General features: G+C 42.9%; 2 protein-coding genes across 5 annotated transcripts in view; one reads left to right on the top strand and one right to left on the bottom strand.

Moving 5' to 3' along the window:
- Positions 1-5,262, top strand: part of VWDE (von Willebrand factor D and EGF domains) — a 57,213-nt gene extending 51,951 nt beyond the window's left edge. The window contains exon 30 of one of the 4 annotated variants that reach the window (XM_077304487.1): positions 9-5,262. In XM_077304487.1, the coding sequence (XP_077160602.1) occupies positions 9-29 (21 nt within the window). In that variant the 3' untranslated portion in view covers positions 30-5,262. The remainder of the gene's footprint in view (positions 1-8) is intronic. The other 3 variants (XM_077304486.1, XM_077304488.1, XM_077304489.1) reach the window with 3 other exon arrangements.
- A 2,726-nt stretch (positions 5,263-7,988) lies between these two features.
- LOC143820690 (uncharacterized) lies at positions 7,989-17,925 on the bottom strand. The gene is made up of 5 exons (XM_077303776.1): positions 17,623-17,925; positions 13,557-13,652; positions 12,146-12,250; positions 11,106-11,201; positions 7,989-8,370 (listed from the first exon to the last, which is right to left on the bottom strand). Exons 1-5 carry the CDS (start codon positions 17,843-17,845, stop codon positions 8,261-8,263), a joined length of 630 nt encoding a protein of 209 aa, XP_077159891.1. The 5' UTR covers positions 17,846-17,925; the 3' UTR covers positions 7,989-8,260.
- Positions 17,926-20,354: the final 2,429 nt, after the last annotated feature.

Raw genomic sequence — 20,354 nt, 5'->3', positions numbered from 1 at the left:
GTTTCAAGGTACAAGGACCTCATGCCTGAAGAACCAGTATCTGGATCATATAATCATGCTTCATGGTCCTTGGATGTAGAGATGTTCTCTCAAGGCACCATGGCATAAAGAGCATAGTGTCTTCAAGAGGACAAAACACAGAGAGGCTCCGCATAAGAGTTCATTACAGTTGTCCCCTTTTCCCCCTTTGCTAGCCTCTGCACAGGAGACACTATTGATATTCTGGGTAGCCTTTAAGCTTCCCATCTATTCATATTAACCGGAACACCCACCGCCACGCATACAAAACTTGCCTGTAGGAATCCAGTGGCCTGCCACTCCCTAGGTCCACAATGAACAAAGTCCTTGCATGAGTTCTTGATTGGGCTACTAGAGTTGCAGGAAGTGGGAGGAGACTACAGGTTTCTGTAAATGGCTGAGTGTATTGTAACATTCCCTGCACAGCCACGGTGCACCCAATGCAAGACCTGACTGGGGGTCATGGGCCAGCTATGGCATGTTCTTATGGGGACACTCTCTGTACCTTGCCCTCTGCCTGCAAGAGTCATTCTCCAAGTTTATTGAGACAGGCTTGATTACGAGAAGTGCAGCTTCAAAATACTCAGTATGATTTTTTAAAAACACAATATCCATTTATCATGAGTATGTATTTCTTGCTACCTCAGCCTTCCACAGCTTTTAATTTTTTTAATTGGATTTTTGGCTACAATAGAAGATTTATATTTCAAGCACAGCTCCACACAAAGGTTGGATTAGACAAAGACTACTGTAAATTATATTCCTTGGGGTCCTGCCTAGTAAGTTTGCAGATGTGTCTGATAGATTAGCCATGGAATGTGGTGCCTTGGATCATATGGGAACACACTCTTGGAAAACCATTTGGGGAAAAAGCATTAGACCTTCTGTTAGAAAACATCATCTTGAATTTGAAATTTTGGAACAATTATGCATGTACATAAATGTAACATTCCAGCACCATAAATCTACTCTTGACAGAGATGACGCAGTTATGTGTATGTAAGCAATGAATCTTTGCTGAATCTGAGAATTCAAGATTAAGCAAAAAATATCAGTGCACTGAAGATACCTTAGGGCATTTCCACACCCGTTATAATAGTGAAATACTTGCCTTTCATTGTCATTATATTCCGGCCCCTCCATCTGACGCTGCCAATATGCAGCGTCTGGGCAGTAAACGGCCAGCTACATCCTCCAATTTAAAGTGCTAGTTGGTGAATCCCAAAAAGTGGATTCACCAACCTATGTAGCACTATCTAATGGAGAGCAACCAGCAGCCCACCAGCCAAAGAAAGGTGTGGAGGTGAAGAAGGTGTCTCTGCCTCCAGTGCACCGCCCTCACACTTGCCTCCCTCTCCCTTCTGGGGAGTTTATTTTAAGCAAACTACCTGGATCAACAAATAGGCATACAAGTGTGCAGGTAAAGCCAAAAATAATTTTATCCCAAAGTTGTAACACAAAGCATGCCACTCTAAAGTCCCCCCCCCCCACACACACACACACACAAAATCAGGAACAAATTTTTAAATCATAATACTTTAATCTCAAGACTCGCAATTCCATAATGGGTGGCATTAAAAAAAGCACTATGCAGGTATGATTAGATTCATAGGCCTTTCAGTGGAGGAGAATTAATTTTAAAAAATTAGCAGGCATTGAGGGCCCTTTAGAACATTGAAACAAGATTGGTTGCCTGGCTTGATTGACAGGCGAAAGAGAGTCACGTGTTAAGTGCTTTGCTCTCTTCTACCATTTCAAGCAGTGCTTCTAGAGGGTGAGACGCATGAAAAGGTGGCAAAAAAGAGTGAGACGAAAAAAGTGAGGAGGGGCCGGGAGGCGTGATTATATTTAGCGTTATGTCATTCGGCTGGCATATTTTTACTGATGTGTGGAAATGACCTTAGAATTCAGTGTCCCATACAAGCTTAGAGGCTTGCTGCAAAAAAGTTTGGGGCTTCCGGGAGAGCTGAGAAAAACTGGCTCGCTCTGTGACTTCTCAGTCTTAGCTATTTCAGCTGCCGTGAAGGAGTCTCTCAGCTATTGAGGCATCTTTTGCAAAAGAAAGGATTAGATATCAAGGCAGTAAAGAGGTGTGGCAGCATCTTGTTTTTTGTTAGCAATTGATTTAGTGCATTAGAAAACCTTTGGTTATGTATCTCGCGTCAATAAGTGGGCTGGATGACATCATTTTCAACTTTTCGTAGGCTGTTGTCCATACGGGCTCAGCTCAGTTCAAAAAATCTGAACAAGTTTATTTGTGGACTTCTCAGATAGATATCACAGTGGAGATAGCATCAAAGCTTGTAGTGACCAGTTCTGTATACAGACATACACAAATAAAAGCAAAGGAACCCCCTCACTGGCAGTCTTCAAGCAAAGGTTGGATACACACTTTTCTTGGATGCTTTAGGATGCTTAGTGCTGATCCTGCATTGAGCAGGGGGTTGGACTAGGTGGCCTGTATGGCCCCTTCCAACTCTATGATTCTACATCTGAAGAGCTTTTTATAAATCAGACTCTTTGCAAGATGAATGCTGTTAGTCGAAGTGTGAAGGCGAATGAGTGTGTGGTGCTTATGTGTTTGCTGTGCTGTAAACTCATAATCCGGAAAGACTCTTTGGTAAGATTGACTTCTGCCTCTTCTGTGTTTCGGCAGCTGTTGTAACCTTTGCTCCAAGAGCTATATCAAGCAATCTTTGGAGATTGTTTTAAGCAATAACAAAAATTAATCAGTATTAATACTGCATTAAAAAGTTATGTAATAAGCCTGTTCAATGTTTTAATTAGGATGAGATTTATATTTTTAATTAGTCCTTTAATTAACAAAGAGGGAAGGAAATTATATTTAAGCCACTGACAGCTGTTTTAAAATTATTTTTGATAGCACCATGTCTCGTGAGCACTTACAAAGTACCATGTGGATGACCTGTTCCAACACCAAGTTAGGCTTCACCGTGTACCATTCATTGTTGGAGTGTGGCCTGTATCTCTTTTGCATCTTTCTGCAGGAATATCCCACATACACTGATAATCTGTTCATATTAATAAGTCCTTCAACCCAGGACTGCTGACTCAGGTTGGGGAAATTCTTGAAGATTTGACAGTAGAGTTTGGGAAGGAGAGGAAGCTCAGCAGTGACAGGGTTTCATAGACTTGATCCTTTGAAGCTGCCATTTTCTCCAGAGAAACTGATCCTGGTAGTCTGGAGATAAGTTGCAATTCCAGAAGAATTCCTGGGCCCATCCGAAGTTTGGTGTCCCTATCCCACCCTGTCTATCGGCCCTTGCATGTCAATTGGTCTGAAGAGATCTGACTTGTGTTCCAGATTCCAAAAGTACACAGTGCAGTTGTGATACTGGTCTTGCCAATGAAACTGAGTAAGGGAAAGTGTATCTTTGACCGTTTATGCACTGGAGGTTTCATGCTGGGCTGCAGGCTGGAGTTTTAGTCGTGGCAGGTTGCCCCATCTCTTCATGCACCCACATGGGGGAGCATATGGCCTGGTACACCTCATCTGGCCCAGATTTGTGCTCCTGCACGGGAACTGGGGCAGTGAAGTTCCCAGTGCGTAAACGGTCTTTAAGGCATATAGCGAGACCAAGCTTTTTCAAATAGTTGTTATTTGAAATGCTTGAGGTGGAACAGAAGCAGTAGCAGGTGGTTCAGTAAGGTAGCCGGGGCAGTGTCAAATCAACTCAGCCTGCGTCAGTCTCACTCCATCACCACCAACGTTCAACAGTCGAGGCAGCAGGTTATCACCTGAGTCAGACTCTTTTATTTTTACCTGACTCAGCACTGCAAACAAATAACTCCTGGCCAGGGGTTTTCTTTCTCCCTTTGAAACAGGCCCATCCACAACAGAATGAATCCTGGATGTCTCTTTTATATACATTCATTTCATTCAGGGCATTTAAACCTGCCCGTCCAGACTCAGAAGGCAGCCATTCGTAAAATCTAGCAATAGCCGGTTTCCTGCTGACAGCTGTGAGGATTCCTCCCACCCACCCTTGGAAGACACCCAAAAAGATTGTAAAATCAGACTCACTAGATAGCATTGGAGCAGCAATTTACACTTGCTTGAGCTGAGGATGGGTCCTCAGTTCAGATCCTATATTGCTTTTGGAGTAACATAGTTGCAGATGGCTGGCATGGTTGTGGTAGGGGCTGGTCACTATCAGAAGAGACCATAAAGAAGATAGTAGGAACAGCCCAGGTGCCGGGCTAGCCCAAGGGGACAGGAATTACAAAGGGTGTGAAAGGCAAGGGGGGGAGTAATTAACCAGGAGATGTGAGCTACCTGTGAGAACCCCATAACTAAATGGTTGTAGGCTTACTCTGAACAAAAGAGGTATGAACAATAAAACAAACATTGTAAGGTAGTCCCCATCAGAGACGAGGAATCAAATCAAACAGGATCACATTAAACACAGCAAATCCCGTAGGAATACAAGGGGGGACCTGCAAGTAATTTGTGGGAGTAGCTATCCCACTCCCCCTATACACCCCTTTGCTTCCTCCTGTCTACCCACCTGAGTGTTTTGGCTTAGGCTGCACTCAGAGGCACATATCAGGATGTGGTTAACTAGGTTATGTTTTGTCACTGTTTGAACTGTTGCACTGCTATATATGGGCAATCCTGTCATTATCATTTTATGTGGTTTTACTCTCCAGTCATAAAGATTCTTTAGGTGTTGGTTACTTAAAATGTAAAACTACAACTGGTTGGGGTGAGTCTGTGAGGCCATGACCTAGACTTTGACCTCAAAGTCCTACTCTTGACAACTTTGCTGTTAAATCGGGGTGGGGTGGGAGCAGTTTCTGCTCTGCCAGCTTGGCCTGAGCAGATGTGGATGTCCTTCTTAGTATAGACAGTATCTGACTATGCCTTTCCCCCAGAAGAGGCCCTTTCTCATAGATGAAGACTGCTCTTGGGTCAGTGTCAACAAAATAGCTTCCCTTCATTTGGGTTATGAGATTCTCAGTCATGTACCTTACAGTTTTAAAAGTTTATCGTTAAAAGCTGTATCATCAGAAGCTACAGTGCTGAACATTTTTCCCCTCATAAATTACTCCTGGTTTAAAACTTCTGGTGTGTAAAATATGTCTGGCTTTCCAAACACATTTTTAAGAAGAAACAAACAGTTGTCAGAATTTTACATTTAGAACTTTCTTTTATAGTTCCATAGTAATTTGATGTAGTCTTCATGCATCAAGTGAACAGGTGCCTTTAACCTGAAAATCCCACTGGACCAGACTTGAGGCAAGGCTGACGTTCAACAAGCTGCGAAGTAGAAGGCCGGAGGCTATGCTGCTATGATATGAATATGAAAGCACTACGATCTGCGGCAAAGAAACGCCTAAGGGATATCAAGAATAGAGGCAGGCTTGAGTTTAATTTTCCCCCCCCCCCCCACTTTTTGCTTCAGCTCTTAAAGGCTGATTCCATAAGCCACTGTTTTCAGATTTCATATTGTAGGATAAGAACAAAGAATCCAAGCACATGTGAAGAACTAAGACCCGATAGCCCATTGGCCTAGCCATAAGGTAGGAGGCAAGTCCCGGTAACCATAGGGTGTGACAGAAGGGGCTCTCAGATCAGTCCAAAAATTACAGTCCAGGGTCCAATAATACAATTAAAAGCAAAGTCAGAAGGCAGTCCAGGTTACATATTCCAAATACATTTAACCAAACTAGGAAAATTACTTTGTATTTCGTAAGCCTGATCTGTTTTTGATACTAGTATACCTGGCCCAAATGAAAGCCAGATTTTTCTGGTTTTTATTTGAACATATTCAGCTATATCGATCAGTTGTCCATTTTGCTCCCGCACTTCAATCTAGGGGAAGCTAAATGTACTGCTGAAATGGCTACTAGCCATTTAAACCTAACAGCTTAGAGAGTCTGTCCATCAGCTATTAGGTTGAAATGGCTGGCAGCTTACTTAAACCTTCCATTCCCACCCCCCACCCCATGGAGGGAAATGACTGGGACCACTGAAATAGCTTGCAGCAATTGCAGCCTTTCAGCTGATGGGTACACTCACTCCTACTGAGGACTTATCATCTCTTGCTACAGCACAGTACATGTAACCAATCCATCCACAAACAATTATTAACATCATTGTTAATAACATAATCTCTTGTTCTGCACTCTGGCCCTCAATGTAATCTTGTGCCAGAATTCCTTTCCTTTGTAGTAACAGCTTTACCACTTTTGTAGCAGCTGAAGCAGATAATTTTGCAAACACAAACTACAATTTCCAATGCAGCAGCTAACAATAATTCAGTTAGGCTCAATTCCTATCTGCCACTTTAAATCTATGAGCTTGATCTAAAGGGTTCCTGAGCTTCCTCAAGAGCAAGAAACCTATCTAGTGGGAAAGGACTGTTGCCATGGGTTCTGTGCACTGGAGAAATGCTCCATCAACAATGGAATCAAATCTTCACATACAACTCTATATATTTGTGTTGACAGAATGCACACGGTGGACAAATGTGTGCATTTTGCTGAATTCTGAATAAATTTTTAAAAGGAAGGGGAGAGAGTTCTACGCACATCAATTAGCATGGCATTTGCTTGCTTCAAATACGAATGCTACCACGACACAGATTCTGTGCTAAAACTGACTCAAAATAACCAGTGTGAATGCAGCCTTGCTACCTTGATCCAGTCAGCCACTGGTCTGGCACAGCAGTTCATACTTAGTGGTAAAAAGATTAACAGGAAATAATGTTCCAGGAGCCTGGAAATGGCCAACATGATATCCAGCAGATGGAGCTGTATCCAAGCTATATGTTTTAAAAATATACTATTAATAGTAGAAACCCACTGACCTTGATAGAGTCTATCGCTGCTGGCAAAGCTACAGCATTTTTTGACATTCCTGAAATTAATATTTGCTCTTGCACAACAGACATTTTAGAATGAGATTAAAAAAATGTTTGCATTGTGAGATTTGTTTGTTTCCTACATAAGCATATGACAATGCCTAAGAGAGCCAGTTTGGTGTAGTGGTTAGGAGTGGGAACTTCTAATCTGGCATGCCGGGTTCGATTCTGCACTCCCCCACTTGCAGCCAGCTGGGTCACCTTGGGCTCGCCACGGCACTGATAAAACTGTTCTGACGGAGCAGTGATATCAGGGCTCTCTCAGCCTCACCCACCCCACAGGGTGTCTGTTGTGGGGAGAGGAAAGGGAAGGCAACTGTAAGCCGCTTTGAGCTTCCTTCAGGTAGGGAAAAGCGGCATATAAGAACCAACTCTTCTTCTTCTTAGCTCAATATTGCCAACTTTTGACTGAAGCTCTCAAGCAGAGAGGCCTTTCCTAGCAACTTGCAGCATGGGATCCTCAAGGATAGTCAAACTGCAGCCCTCCAGATGTCTATGGACTACAATTCCCATGGGAACAGAACAGTTTCCCATGGGAATTGTAGTCCATGGACATCTGGAGGGCCGCAGTTTAACTGTTCCTGCTTTAACTGGAGATGGGGACCTGCTGCATGGAAATCATAAGCTCTTTCATTTATTTGAAAATGAAAAGACACCTCCTCCCGACACAGATTTTTGATGGAAATGCATCTGTCAGTTAATCCACGCTTAGAGGAAATATCACAGGTACTTACGATGAGGCCTTGGCTTCTGAGAACGTCACATATAAGACAAGGTAAACTTGTCCACTTACGTGTTAGGATGTACCTTATAAGGCTTATAGCACAGAAGCACCTGCAATATCAATGCAGTCTAAAGAACTTCACATGCAGTCCCAGTTGCTGGCTATTCATGCACAGAAATCAAGCATGTTCCCTAGGCAGCATATACAAATTGTGATCCAAACAGCTCTGCATGGAGAATTCTACATCTGCCCAGAAATCCCTTGCCAGATCAGTGTTCAGGAAAAACTTCCTTATATTTAGTATATACACAGGACAGCAATTTCCATTCATGGAAATGATGAGAGCGAAACGCCAGGTATTTAGAGGAAAATGCTTTAATAAAGGAAGATATTTGGTGTTAAATGTGCTTAACATAAGATGATAGAAAATCATGCATCCAGGTTCTCTTTTTCACACATATACTTTGAAACATTATCTGCAGTATTTTTAATTGCTTTTTAATATAGAAAAGCTTCCCTTTGGTATATAATCAGATTTTAAAGAAAATCAAGAAAGCTACAATCAAGCAAAAACTCTTCTTTACCCAGTGCTCATTCATTAAAATAATGACATTCATTTTCCAAGGTGGTTTCATGCCTTTATTCTTTTGGTACACTGCGGACCAGAATATGGTGAACGACATCTGCACACATCTGGAGCAATACATTTGCCTCCATGGTCACAAGGCAGCCTACATGATGCTGGGGGGAAAAAAACAGTTGCGTAGAACAGCTTCCATATTATTAAATCAATGTCATACAAAGTTACATGGGAACAATCCCCCAAAGCTGATATTAAAAATATTTTGAAACCATATGTTATGTGTGTTTTTAGTATTTGAACTTTGCAAGTCCCGTACTTAAAGAAACAATTGTCATATTAGACATTGTGTGTGTGTGTGTGTGGGGGGGGGGGGGTATCTATTTCCAAAACTGGCCAAGACTACTATGGTCTCAGCAGATCTTGGAAGATAAGCAGGATTGGCTGTGGCTAGTACTTGGCTGGAAGACCAAGGAAGTCCTACGCAAAGGGAGGCAATGGCGGATTACCACTGTTCATCTTTTGTGGCTATAAAGTCTTTTGAGATAGCCGTAAGTTGGCTATGATCTGATGGCACATTTTGCCACCATTCTGTCTTTTTTGGTATGAGACCATTACAGACTCTTGTTAAAGCTAAAGATGGGCCCGTACGTGGTTGAATATTGTGCTATGGTTGTATAGTAATCATTTTCAAGTAGATGTTCCTGCGGCGGCAACTGCACATGCAGAATATCCAACCAAATGTGGAAGCAGCTCAATATTATGACAGAAGTCCAATATTTAAAGCATGCATATACCATGAACAGAAATTGGTACTGAACAGAATACTCCACTTCTTAGAAGGGGCTTATGCCTGCCAGTCTCCCCTGTCATGAGCACATTCCCACCAGCCAGCATTCTCTGGTGTCTGGTTGGTACTCCTGCACTTGCTAAAAACAGATGTAGCTGTGAGTCACAGTTTCCCATTAATATACCTTTGTGAATATAAGTTCCAAGGAAGGAAGCAGCAACTCTATGCAACTCTATGCAGAGCCTCCAGCAGATGAACTCAAGAGTTTCTGCATTGCTGTCCCTGCCTCTTCAAACAGATTTCAAATGGCAGAGATTAGCTCCGTGAGCCCTGGCAGTTATCCTATAAGATCCATATACATACTCTTGGATTTCGCAGCAACCTCTACTTGTGTACAAAAATAAGATGTAAGCTACCTTGCCAAGGATGAAATTTGTAGATGAGATTTGTGTTTATCCGTGCTACAAACAATGGGATTGTAGTGCTTTATTTATGTCTGTCTCATATGACTGGCATTTCAAAATAGCCTATTCCTGTTTGTTGTTCATTTCAAAAAGGATTAGCCCACGAGAGAAATCGAGAGGTTCAAAGAGAAGTCCTACTTCACAGGAAACTTGGCTCAAAGGCATTCTCTAGAAAGCAAGATGATGGAAAAAGAAGCAGCCGTCGACAGTTCTAATGTAGACATTTTGTCAGCTTCAAAAGCAAATTATGTCTCAATGGAGTTCAGGCATATTTAGGAGCTAGGAAAATGTGAATATAGGATTATCGTTAAACCCAGTCATGTTACTTCTTTAATGATTTGACTTTTACCCCAACAGTCTGCCTGAGAAAGAGTCCAATGAAACTCAGAAGCTTCCTGCCATACCTTTGACAAAGTTGGCAGAGTAATAGGTATCATATGAGCCTTTTGGGAGCCTTTGGGGCACTCTGTTCCGCCTGCCCTCTTACTGGATTTCAGAATGCACGGCTGCAAGAGCAGTAAGCTCTGAGCCATAGACTGTATCACCCAGGATAAGATGCTTGATCGGTGGTAGGATGACCCTCCTACATTCACTTGGAAGTCAGAGAGACAGGAAGATGACGACCTCCTCTACTTGATGAGCTATGAACATGGCCAACAGAGTTTCAGAACCATGTTCACTGAAATTCCGAAGCTGAGGGATGTGAAATTCATAGGAAATTTGGAGAAATATTACAAGAGCCTGGCAATATTCTGAGTAGCTGAAATTCCTTTACTATTCTCAAAGAGAACTGCAACACTTGGATAAAACCAGAGGCGTTGAACTAATTTTGTTATGAGGGCCAGATCTGATATAAATGTCACTTGGTCATGATGCAACAGGTCCCTTGGTGTTTTGTGTGTGTGGCATTCTTTACATAAGTGCTGAGCTTCTCTCTCTTGCTTGAGTTGCTGCGTACATAAGCAGGCACGTTTGGCGAACCAAGCACCAGCTTTCCACAGGTGCCTTTCCTGGGACACCTGCAAGTGAGAAGCCACTCAGCTGGGCTCGTGGAGGTAGAGCCAAAGAGATTCTGTCTGCCACACATGAACAGAAGATTCAAGGGAGGGTCTTCATCTGGGGCTGGAAGGGGCCTCAGTAGGGGTTATAATACGCTAATGTAGGCCCTTCTAGTTGATTTTCCCTTGATAAGAGCCCTTGACGGGTCATATATTTGACATGTCTGTGTTAAACAATTTCCTCAAGGGGTGGGGAAAACCCTGCATTGTGAAAACATGCCATTTGACAGCCAAAGCAATAGGCATAGGTTGCTTCCTGTCCTACCTTATCCAGCTACATACAACAATCAGGACTGTCTCACCTCACTCACAAGGGTTACTGTTCTTGGATGTTTCTGCCAGCGAAATTCAACTTACCTAGCTATTTGTGCTAGCATATGTCAGGGGGATATTCTTCATACCCTTAGTCATAATTATATTGTATTTAATATTCTTAGTAGTCAGTGTAAGTCCTGAGGAATAAACTGTATTATCTCATCTACAAAGCCTTTCCTTTGTATCCTGGGCAAGCATGGATAATCGTGTTAGCTCTCGTTACGTCAATCAAGAGGCTCCCGAGTTCTTACAAAATAAACGCATCTCACCTAAATGACACGCCCCACCAACCCAGCCAGCTGCACAGCTGCAGATTCCAGGAGCCACACAAGCACCTCCATTACGACATCCTTGAGGACAAATGGCTGTGGGAGGGAATGATAAAACAAATTATCAGTCTGAGTTTATATATATATTGTAGCAGTGTTGAAGAGTATGAGAAAACTTTAAATGAAAAAATTAATTTTCCCCACTGGCGTCATTGAAGCTAAATCTATGGAGGACATAAAACCTTCAGATTGAGAGCTGCAGTTTTAGGTGTCAAATTCAGTTTCCAATGCAGTTATTCTAATTTCTGCTGACAGAGATGGTTCTATAGTTTAAAGACTATGGGCTCCCTGGCTATTTCCCCATAGGAAACACCATCATGGGTGAATTAAAGATGTGAATCATTAACCCATCAACACCATGAAATTCATGCAAGAGATCAGATACTACTTTTCTTCTTCTTCTGAGTTCACTGCCCTGTCACTGACTTCGACTGGCTTTTGAAAGATATAACTGTGATACCCACTGCCATGTTCCAGAGATATTTAGCTGCTGCGGAACGACTGCCCAGAGTCAGACCTGCTTCTGTTCTTGAAGATCCCCCTGCTAATCATTAATGAGTAGCCAAGTTGCCTCTGGAAGAGACAACTCCCCAGGGGAAAGACACAGCACTCTGCGCAAGAATAACTTATAGCAAGCTGAAGAAGTGTGTCAGATGAAGTCCCTTTCTTTCCCTTGTTTTCAGGCCTAAAAGAACCACAGCGTAATCCCAGGCAAAGTTATCTCCTAAGTCCATTGAAGTCAATGGGTGTAACTCTCGTTAGGATAGCAATACTGGGAGAATTCTGAATGGGCACAGAAAGCTTAAGTTTGAACTCCAGCTCAACCATCAAACTCGTCAAATCATTCTGAGCCAATCACAGGATTGTTCTCCCAATAAAATGGGGTGGGGGAGGGGGGATCTTCCATACACCCCACACTGAACTCTTTGGAGGAAGAATTGGATACAAATGTAATGGAGAGCTGAATTAATAGCACTGACCTTCTTGGCATCTAGAATCTGTCCATCCTGAAGCACAAACGCACTTTGCCATCCCATTGACAGAGATGCATTCCCCACCATTTTGACATCCTCCTTCACAGCTTACTGGAAAGCAATAACACAGATGAAGTATGCGAGGAGCAGCACTCTAGCAAGGAGGATTATTGATATATCATTTAATGCTTGAATAATAGGATCGGAGTTGGAAAGGACCTCCAGGGTCACCTAGTCCAACCCCCTGCAGAACACAGGAAATTCACAACTTCCTGCCGCCCACAGCGACCACAATTCCATGCCCGGATGATGCTCCCCCCCCCCCCAAAAAAAAGAACCACCCAGAATTCCTGTCTGGCCTGGAAGAAATTTACGTCCCGATCCCAAAGTTGTGATTGGCACTTCCCTGGGCATGCATAAAAACAGAAGTATAAAATAATTATAAAATCAACCCAGAGTGGCAGAATAAGAAAGGGGAACTATTGTAACCACAGTCATTATCTATTAGCTGAGTATAAAGATCAAGGAAAGGAATCATGACTCTTTAGTATAAAACTTATTAGGGGAAAAGATGGCAAAATGTTTAGAGTAATTAAATAACATCTCAACTGTAATGCATCTTTATAGAATTAAAATCAGTATTGGTGCAAAGCCTACATAAAGATAGGGTTAATTTAACATAGCATGGACAATACATTTCTGATTAAATAATTATGACAATTTTTGAAAACATCACCATTATAAGGCTTTGCAGAGAAAAAAAACACCACCTAAGAAATAAGTGGGATGAATATTACAATCAAATACCCGACACTCATGCACAGTTAAATACCAGCCTTACAACTCCTCCTTTCTCTATTGGGTTTCGTGACACTGGGAATGGCTTTACAATCAGTAGTTGAAAGAGACCCAACCATATTCCGCATGATCGCACCACTTTCAACAGGGGGTTTCAATAGTAAAAAGTTGAGCAAGGCTAGTGAACACAATCCAAACTACATTGCGCTCTAAGCACAGGGAAGTTACCAGCTCCAGTGAGGAAAACTCTATACTGGTAGCCAGCATGGTGTAGTGGTTAAGAGTGGTTGCCTCAAATTTGGAGAACTGGGTTTGATTCCCCCCCCCCTCCTGTACATCAAGCCTGCTGGATGACCTTGGGCCAGTCATGGTTTTCTCATAATTTCTCCCAGAATTCTCTCAGCCCCACCTACCTCCCAAAGTTGGTGGGGAGGGGAAGATTATGCAATTTGAGACTCCTTAAGGTAGAGGAAAGAGGGGTATAGGTGGGGCTGAGCGAATTCTGAGAGAAATATAATAACCAACTTTTCTTCTTCTGGCAAACAAAAATCTAAGATATTCAGGTCTTCCTTCCCTTATTTTTTTCCCTTGATTTGCAAATAGCTGAGTATTAACTCACCTTTATGACAGTATCTTCCTCCGTAGCCAGGTTGGCACCGGCATTTTCCAGGTCTGAGACACTTTCCACCATTTTTGCATTTGGGATAGCAAGTGGCTATGACCCAAAAAAGATACAAAGAAAACAAGCTCAGAAAGTTGTGGGTAGGGAGCAGTCCCTGGAAAATCCTCTCATTTTAAAAGGCTACCAGTGAATGTGTGTGCAGAAACAGGAGGTGGTGATTCATGCTGTACTCTCAGTAAGGAAAAAATATAATCTAATTTGGTCTGTGAAATCAATTTAATCTGTGAAATCAAGGGATACTATACACACTTCTCATTTGATAACTACTGCCACAATGGGTTGCATGAATTAGCTATAACTCAATAAATGAAAGCTTTCTAAAGCAATCCTAAATAGAGTTATACCCTTCTAAAGTTACTGAAGTCAATGGCCATAGAACAAACTTTCTTAACCAAGGTTTCATGAAACCCTGGGGTTTCTTGACAGCCCTTGGAGGGTTTCCTGAATGGGTGTGTTTATTAATTTTTATATTTTTAAAATTTTGTTAAACATTTATCGGGTGATATGACTATATATGGTCATGTTGACATGTTGCCCCTCCCAAAATGGCCAATGACGGGCCTGTAGGGGACAGGAAGTGGGTGTGTACACAGCTATTCTTCCCAACCATATTCTGCATGATTGTGCCACTTCCGGGGTTACTCGAATTCTGAAGAATATTTCAGGGGGTTTTCAATGGTATAAAAATTGAGAAAGGCTGCCTTAGAAGGGTGTAACTCTGCTTAGGATGGGATGGTTGAAATCCTATACTTTGAGAAACAGCTGAGACAAAATGAGATATCTCAGGGATGATATTTGGTCTTTCAGTTGCTATCTGAGAAGCAAAAGAGCTGTACAGAAGAAGCTGCAGCTACAGCAACGGGATTTGCCCTGGTCTCAGCCCCTATTGGGAATACATCATTTTAACCATAGTCAACCTTTGTGCAGAAATAATACTATAACATAGTTGATGCTCACTAGAAAAGGGAGGGGAGCCTGCACAAAAGAAGGGAGAGTGCAAATCTGTGACCCAATCCTGATCCCTTAACCATAGATCCAATCAGCAGTTTCACACCTTTACTTGGCCTAAATGGTTAAATATGACAGCCATAAAAATAAAAATATGGAAATAGGAAGATAGATATGGGAACTGTAAAAAAGAAATAGTGCTCTGTTCATTATTCCCAACTTGCAGTAATCTGTAACAAGCCATAGCAACAAATACAGCACTATGTTATATTTTGGAAGACCTATATACTATCATCACCAAACTGTAGAAAAATTCTGTACATATCTTTGATGTGCACCTCTATAAGCAGCCTAAATATGACTTCCTACTTGCTCAGTTATAAAGAACATTTTCAGCTACATACCCACATTAAGTTCGACTTTGGATTTACGGTTGGAAGCCACATGGAACTACACAACACAACTGGAAATCTTTCCACAGTTAAGATTGAATACAGCCTCATGTAGCACAATTTTCTAATTGTTCTCCTTTCACCAGTTCCTCCCAGGCCTAACTGAGCCTCCATGGCCCCCCTGGGGACTCGGGATTCGGACCCAAAGTAAACATCATCAGGACCTCCTCTCCACCCGCCAGTAGTGGGAGGGGGGGGAAGTTGAGTTGCCGTTCTCTGCCATGCCGGTAATATTGGTAATGCTATTATTGTTTTAATGGGGTTTCAATGGGGACTCTGGGACGTTGTGACCCGCCACGAGCCGCAAGGGAGTGGCGGGAAATAAATCCAACAACAACAACAACAACAACAACAACAATAATAATAATAATAATTTTCGTCACAAGTGGTCCCAGAGCAAACATTTATTCAGCGTTCATCCACATGGCTTACAATGGGAACTTGCTGAAAAGATAGTCTTCTTCATGGACTCTTAGGTAGTTCTGCTCTTAGGGATGCTTTGCGGCTGACAGCTAACTGATGCAGAGACATGGCATGCATAACTAGCTGGAAACTGCATACACTGGCATGCAGCTGCTCTGATTATTTCATGCAAACAAATTATCTGCCAAGTTTACTTGGTTCTTGGCTCATAAATCATTCATGAGCCAATCCTGGTTTCTATGTTTCTATGCAGGTTTCCTCTGGACTTTCATTAGTGGGACTCAGGTGAGACCCGGAAATTGATTGGCAGCCCTGTCTGCAACATGCAGTGATAGTTCTGCTCTCAAAATGAACAAATGAAATATCTGAAATGGAAAAGTGGGGAGGGGGGCACAAAGATAAGCTGCACACAGAAAAAATAATGAATGGCAAACACTAATAGCTTATCACACAAAGAATAAACATTCCTCAAAAATCTCATAAGTGAACCAGAATTATTTGTATCAGTGCTCACAAATGACAAATGGGGAGAAATAAGTGGGAAAGCCATGAAAGCTTCAAAATTACAAATGTACTGTAATAAATGCTGAGCAGTCGACTCCTAGCAATCATCCCGCTCCCCACATTCTAGCTTTCTAAAATCTTTTTTTAGAATTAAAAGTCGAAAACCACTTATTAGGCAACATTGTTCTGTAACTGTTACTCACGTGTAACTTTTGTCCAAATATTCAATATTGCAATGTATTTTCTCTAAATGTGATGTCGGAACAGATTTCTATGCCTTAAAATCTCTGCTAAATCTCATGCATACATTTATCCTCATAAGTTTTCTTATTCTTTTATACTGCATTTAGAATTGCCACCTCACAGGGTGTCTATTGTGGGAAGAAGAAGAGAAGGCAACTGTAAGCCGCTTTGAGACTCCTTCAGACAGTGAAAAGCGGAGTATAAAAATCAACTCATCTTCTTCCCAGGGTGCCTGTGTGCTAACAGCTCGTTGTCCTGTACTGAGGATGATCTAAATATCCAATTAACTATTCCAAACTCAGTTATGTAATTTTTTTGATAATTATTCCAAATACCATTCCACTTTCCCCTCGTCTGCAGCAGCATCAATATCCCAAGGCAATAAGAATAAGTTATTCAAGAGAAAAGTGAACACGAAACTACACTCCCTGCCCTAGTTCATATAGGCCAAATGCTATCAACAGATTTGGGACGGGCAACCTTCTTTATCTGCCTTGCTTCTTTCCCTAAGGCTTGTCAGGCCCTCTGCCAGCTGGCTGTCACTCCCTTCATGCTTGCCTCTGTCCCGGGCCTTCACGTGGGTCCCCTGCCAACAGCCTTTCCAGGACTCTCCTCCTATAATGGCCTGTCCCTTCATCTCCTCGTTCTGCTATTGATTTACTTCTTTTATTTTATGCCCTCCTTTCTTCCCAACGGAAACATCAGGCAGAAGCACATGATATCACAATAATTCTGAAAAGCAAATACTTTCCCCTTTTACTAGCTGCACCAAGAATACTGCAAAGCACTGCCTTGGTCTTTTAAGGCCTCACACCTGGCTTTTCTGCATACTCATTTTCCTTGCCTGTAAATTGTTGCTGGAGGGGGGGGGGTTGCTCCCCTCGTGGTCAATTTTATATCACGCTGGTTTATGATTTATGACCAGCATAAAGCCCTGCAGTTTAAATCTGCAGAGAGAGATGCTGCAAATAAACTGACCTAATTTCTTCCCATTTTTTCAACTGAATCAGGAAGCCAACTCTCAACTCAGAACTTTTGACTGACCCCTTGCCCCTTGCCCATCCATAACAGGTCTCTCTAAAAAGAGGCATGTTATGCGTCCTTCAAGCGCCCCTGGGCTCCTGTTTTATTTGGCTGCTGCAGATCAACAGAGCTACCCATCTCGAAATCAGTGCGCCCTCTGAGTAAACAAGGCAGTGGCGTAAAGCCGCCATCCTAAGCGTCCGTGCAAGCCGATCCTACACGCGGAAGCCAGCCCCCGCTTGCCAAGCGTCCCGGCTCATCGCGCGCCGCGAGCGAAGCTGCCCCGCGCGGCTCCTGCATCTGCTTCCGACAGGCGTCTAATCTCCCCCCACTCGCAGAGCCCTCGTCCCGGGGAGCCCCAGGAGACGCGGCGGCGCCAAGTGCCGCCGCGAGCGCGTTCGGTGACCCACCGTGCTGGCAGCGCTCGCCCTCGTAGCCCCTGGCGCAGAAGCAGGTGGCGTTCCTGATGCACAGGCCCCCGTGGAGGCAAGGCGGGCTGCAGGCGGCGTGCGGGTCGAAGACGAAGGGCACGGCAACGCCACGCGCCACTTTGGAAGGCAGCGCGCGGGCCACCTGCGGCCCACAGGCCAGCGCCACCAACAGCAGGAGCGGCAGCGCGCCGCGGCTCTCCATGTCCCCGGCCGGCGCCTGCCGCGCCAACTTCCCTCCAGGAGTCTGGCCTCAGCGCTGCCGCTCCCTCTGGCGCTCCCACTCGCCTTCTGCCCCCCCTCTCTCCCCCGCCCTCCTCAGCCACATTTCGCTTTCTCCCCCCCCCCCCCCCCGTCTTGTTCCCTGATTCTTACGTTTCGCCCTTTCCAGAAAAAATTTCCCAAAGTTAATGACCTTCCCAGCAGCGTGAAAACCTGCCCCAGAGTCTTCCGTGTAGTTGAGGAGATAAGATAAAAGCCTGGGGCTGAAACAAGGGTTCAAGGCCATGGAGCTCACGGGCTGCCCTCAGCCCCAGCAGTCTCATGCCATACTTTACCTCAGGGGGTTGTGGGGGTCAGATAAGAGCGTGCAATTTAGAGCTCCTTGGAGGAAAGGTGGGGTGAAAAAAATGCAATCTTGCTTTGAGTGGGCATTCATTTGCTTGATTTTCACAAATGCTAGGGTCCAGGCTGATATTTCCAGGAGCAGAAGTCCACCCATCCACAAAGCATGCCTTCCTGCCCCCCCCCCCCCCAGAGCTGTGGTTGGAGTTGCTGGGCCAGGATCTGAGAGACCCAAGCTTGAATCTTTTAGGTTGACCCTGCACTGAGCAGGGGGTTGGGCTGGATTTTATTTATTTATTTATTTATTTATTTATTTATTTATTTATTTATTTATTTATATTTATATACCGCCCTCCCCGAAGGCTCAGGATGACCTGTATGGCCCTTTTTATGCTGCTGCTTTTTTTGTTGGTGCTCGAGTGTTTTAATAGTTGTGATTGAGTCTCTGGAAGATTCCCCAGGAAGGGTACTGATTTTTTTAAAACATTAAATACACTTGAGAGGAAAGGTTTTCTTTTGGTGTGCAGAGCATCTGTTTCATGCTCTTTTAAATGATGGTATATGAATTGGAGAGAGTCATGTAAACTTTTTTAAAATGGGCTTTATTGTCGGTCATCTTTAAATTGCTTTAGATAAATGGCAGTGAGCATAAAGTTGATTAGTCATTCAAGAATTTTCAAAGATTAACGTTTTTATACTTCAGCCTATGCTTTACACAGTAGTCAAGAAGCCTTATACATTTATTTACTCCAAGTAGGAACCCACAAGGACTTGTGGGGTCTTTATTCTCTGCTTCCCCTCCGCTTCCTGAGGCTCCACTTGGCTATCCACTCCCTCTACTCCAGTGCTCTTCCCTACCATAACCCAACCATTCTTTTCTCCCCAGTATATTCCCCCTGCTCCCTTTCTATAGCACCATACTTTCCTCATCACCCACCTTCCATCACTTCCTCAGTTCACTTTCTAATTACCTGACTACTCTCCCCCTACTCCACCCCTGGTTGGTTCTCTTTGTCCCGTCTTGTCTGCCTCATAGATTTCGTTCACCCCTCTTCTCCCCACTCTTGATCCCAGCCCCTAACTTACCTTCTTTTGTTGGGTGTCATTTTGAGCACCTTGTCCACATCTGGATATTAACGTGATATTCCATCATGGGAGGTAAGACATTTAGTCATGTTATTATTCATGTACAAAACCTAGATTTTAATATGAAGAGCGATGGAGTACTGGGTTTCCAGAGTTCCAGGTTAATTAACAAGCCTCTTTTTTCTGATTTCATCTGGGCCTCCTTTAAGGATCTTAAAGGGATTAGTATGAAAGATAAAAAAAGATTCTTAGCATGAAATGTAGTAATTCTCCCTTCAATAGAGCTAATGAGTTGCCAGGATGAATTAAATACCTTTGTCCAGATGTCTCATTAAATTAAGTGTATTTGTTTAAACATTATCTGCAATATCATGGATTAGGTTAAGTCACTATCTTTGTGCATCTAAATTAATTCAAGGGTTTATTGGTTGGTAATCTGAATAATAATTCTTGTATCACATTAACAGTAGAAGTATTTGTATCCTGTGCTGGCACCTTTTTTTGCTAAATCCCGTTATTGTGAAGAAAAGTGAAGACACTAAGAGAAATTTGGGGCAAATTATTTCTTGCTTTTCATATCCCCACATTCAGGTTTACAACATATATCACACATATATCGTTTATAAAATCACAGATAAAAATATTATTAAAAATTTATGGGCTCTGTTACTTCTGCTCATCGATTCGTCAACCTACCTCCTGGTCCGTTTCACAGACAATATGATATTTTAATTGGCATCTTACCAATATGGAATCTGGCAACCAAATAAAAATATATGCAGTAAAGAAATATTTCTGTAGTAATGAAATGATAAAAGATGTATTTATTTGTGCTATTTATAGACCTATTTTATTTATAAAATGAGGCCTGCCAATCGTGAAAGGGCTCCTGAGAGACACTTGCCTCGTGCACACTGCAGTGGCGGCTTTTATCCACTTGCATCGGAACTGTGACTTCACCCTCAGCAAAATGATAATCTTCCTGTGTACAACACTGTGCTGTCAAGATAATTTGGACAAGGAAATGGAGATGTCCTTTTGCAGTTTTTTTCCAGACTATTTAA

The sequence above is a fragment of the Paroedura picta genome, chromosome 11 (assembly GCF_049243985.1).
Source record: "Paroedura picta isolate Pp20150507F chromosome 11, Ppicta_v3.0, whole genome shotgun sequence".
In the NCBI taxonomy this organism is placed as follows: Eukaryota; Metazoa; Chordata; class Lepidosauria; order Squamata; family Gekkonidae; genus Paroedura; species Paroedura picta.
This window is presented reverse-complemented; position numbering and strand designations above follow the sequence as displayed.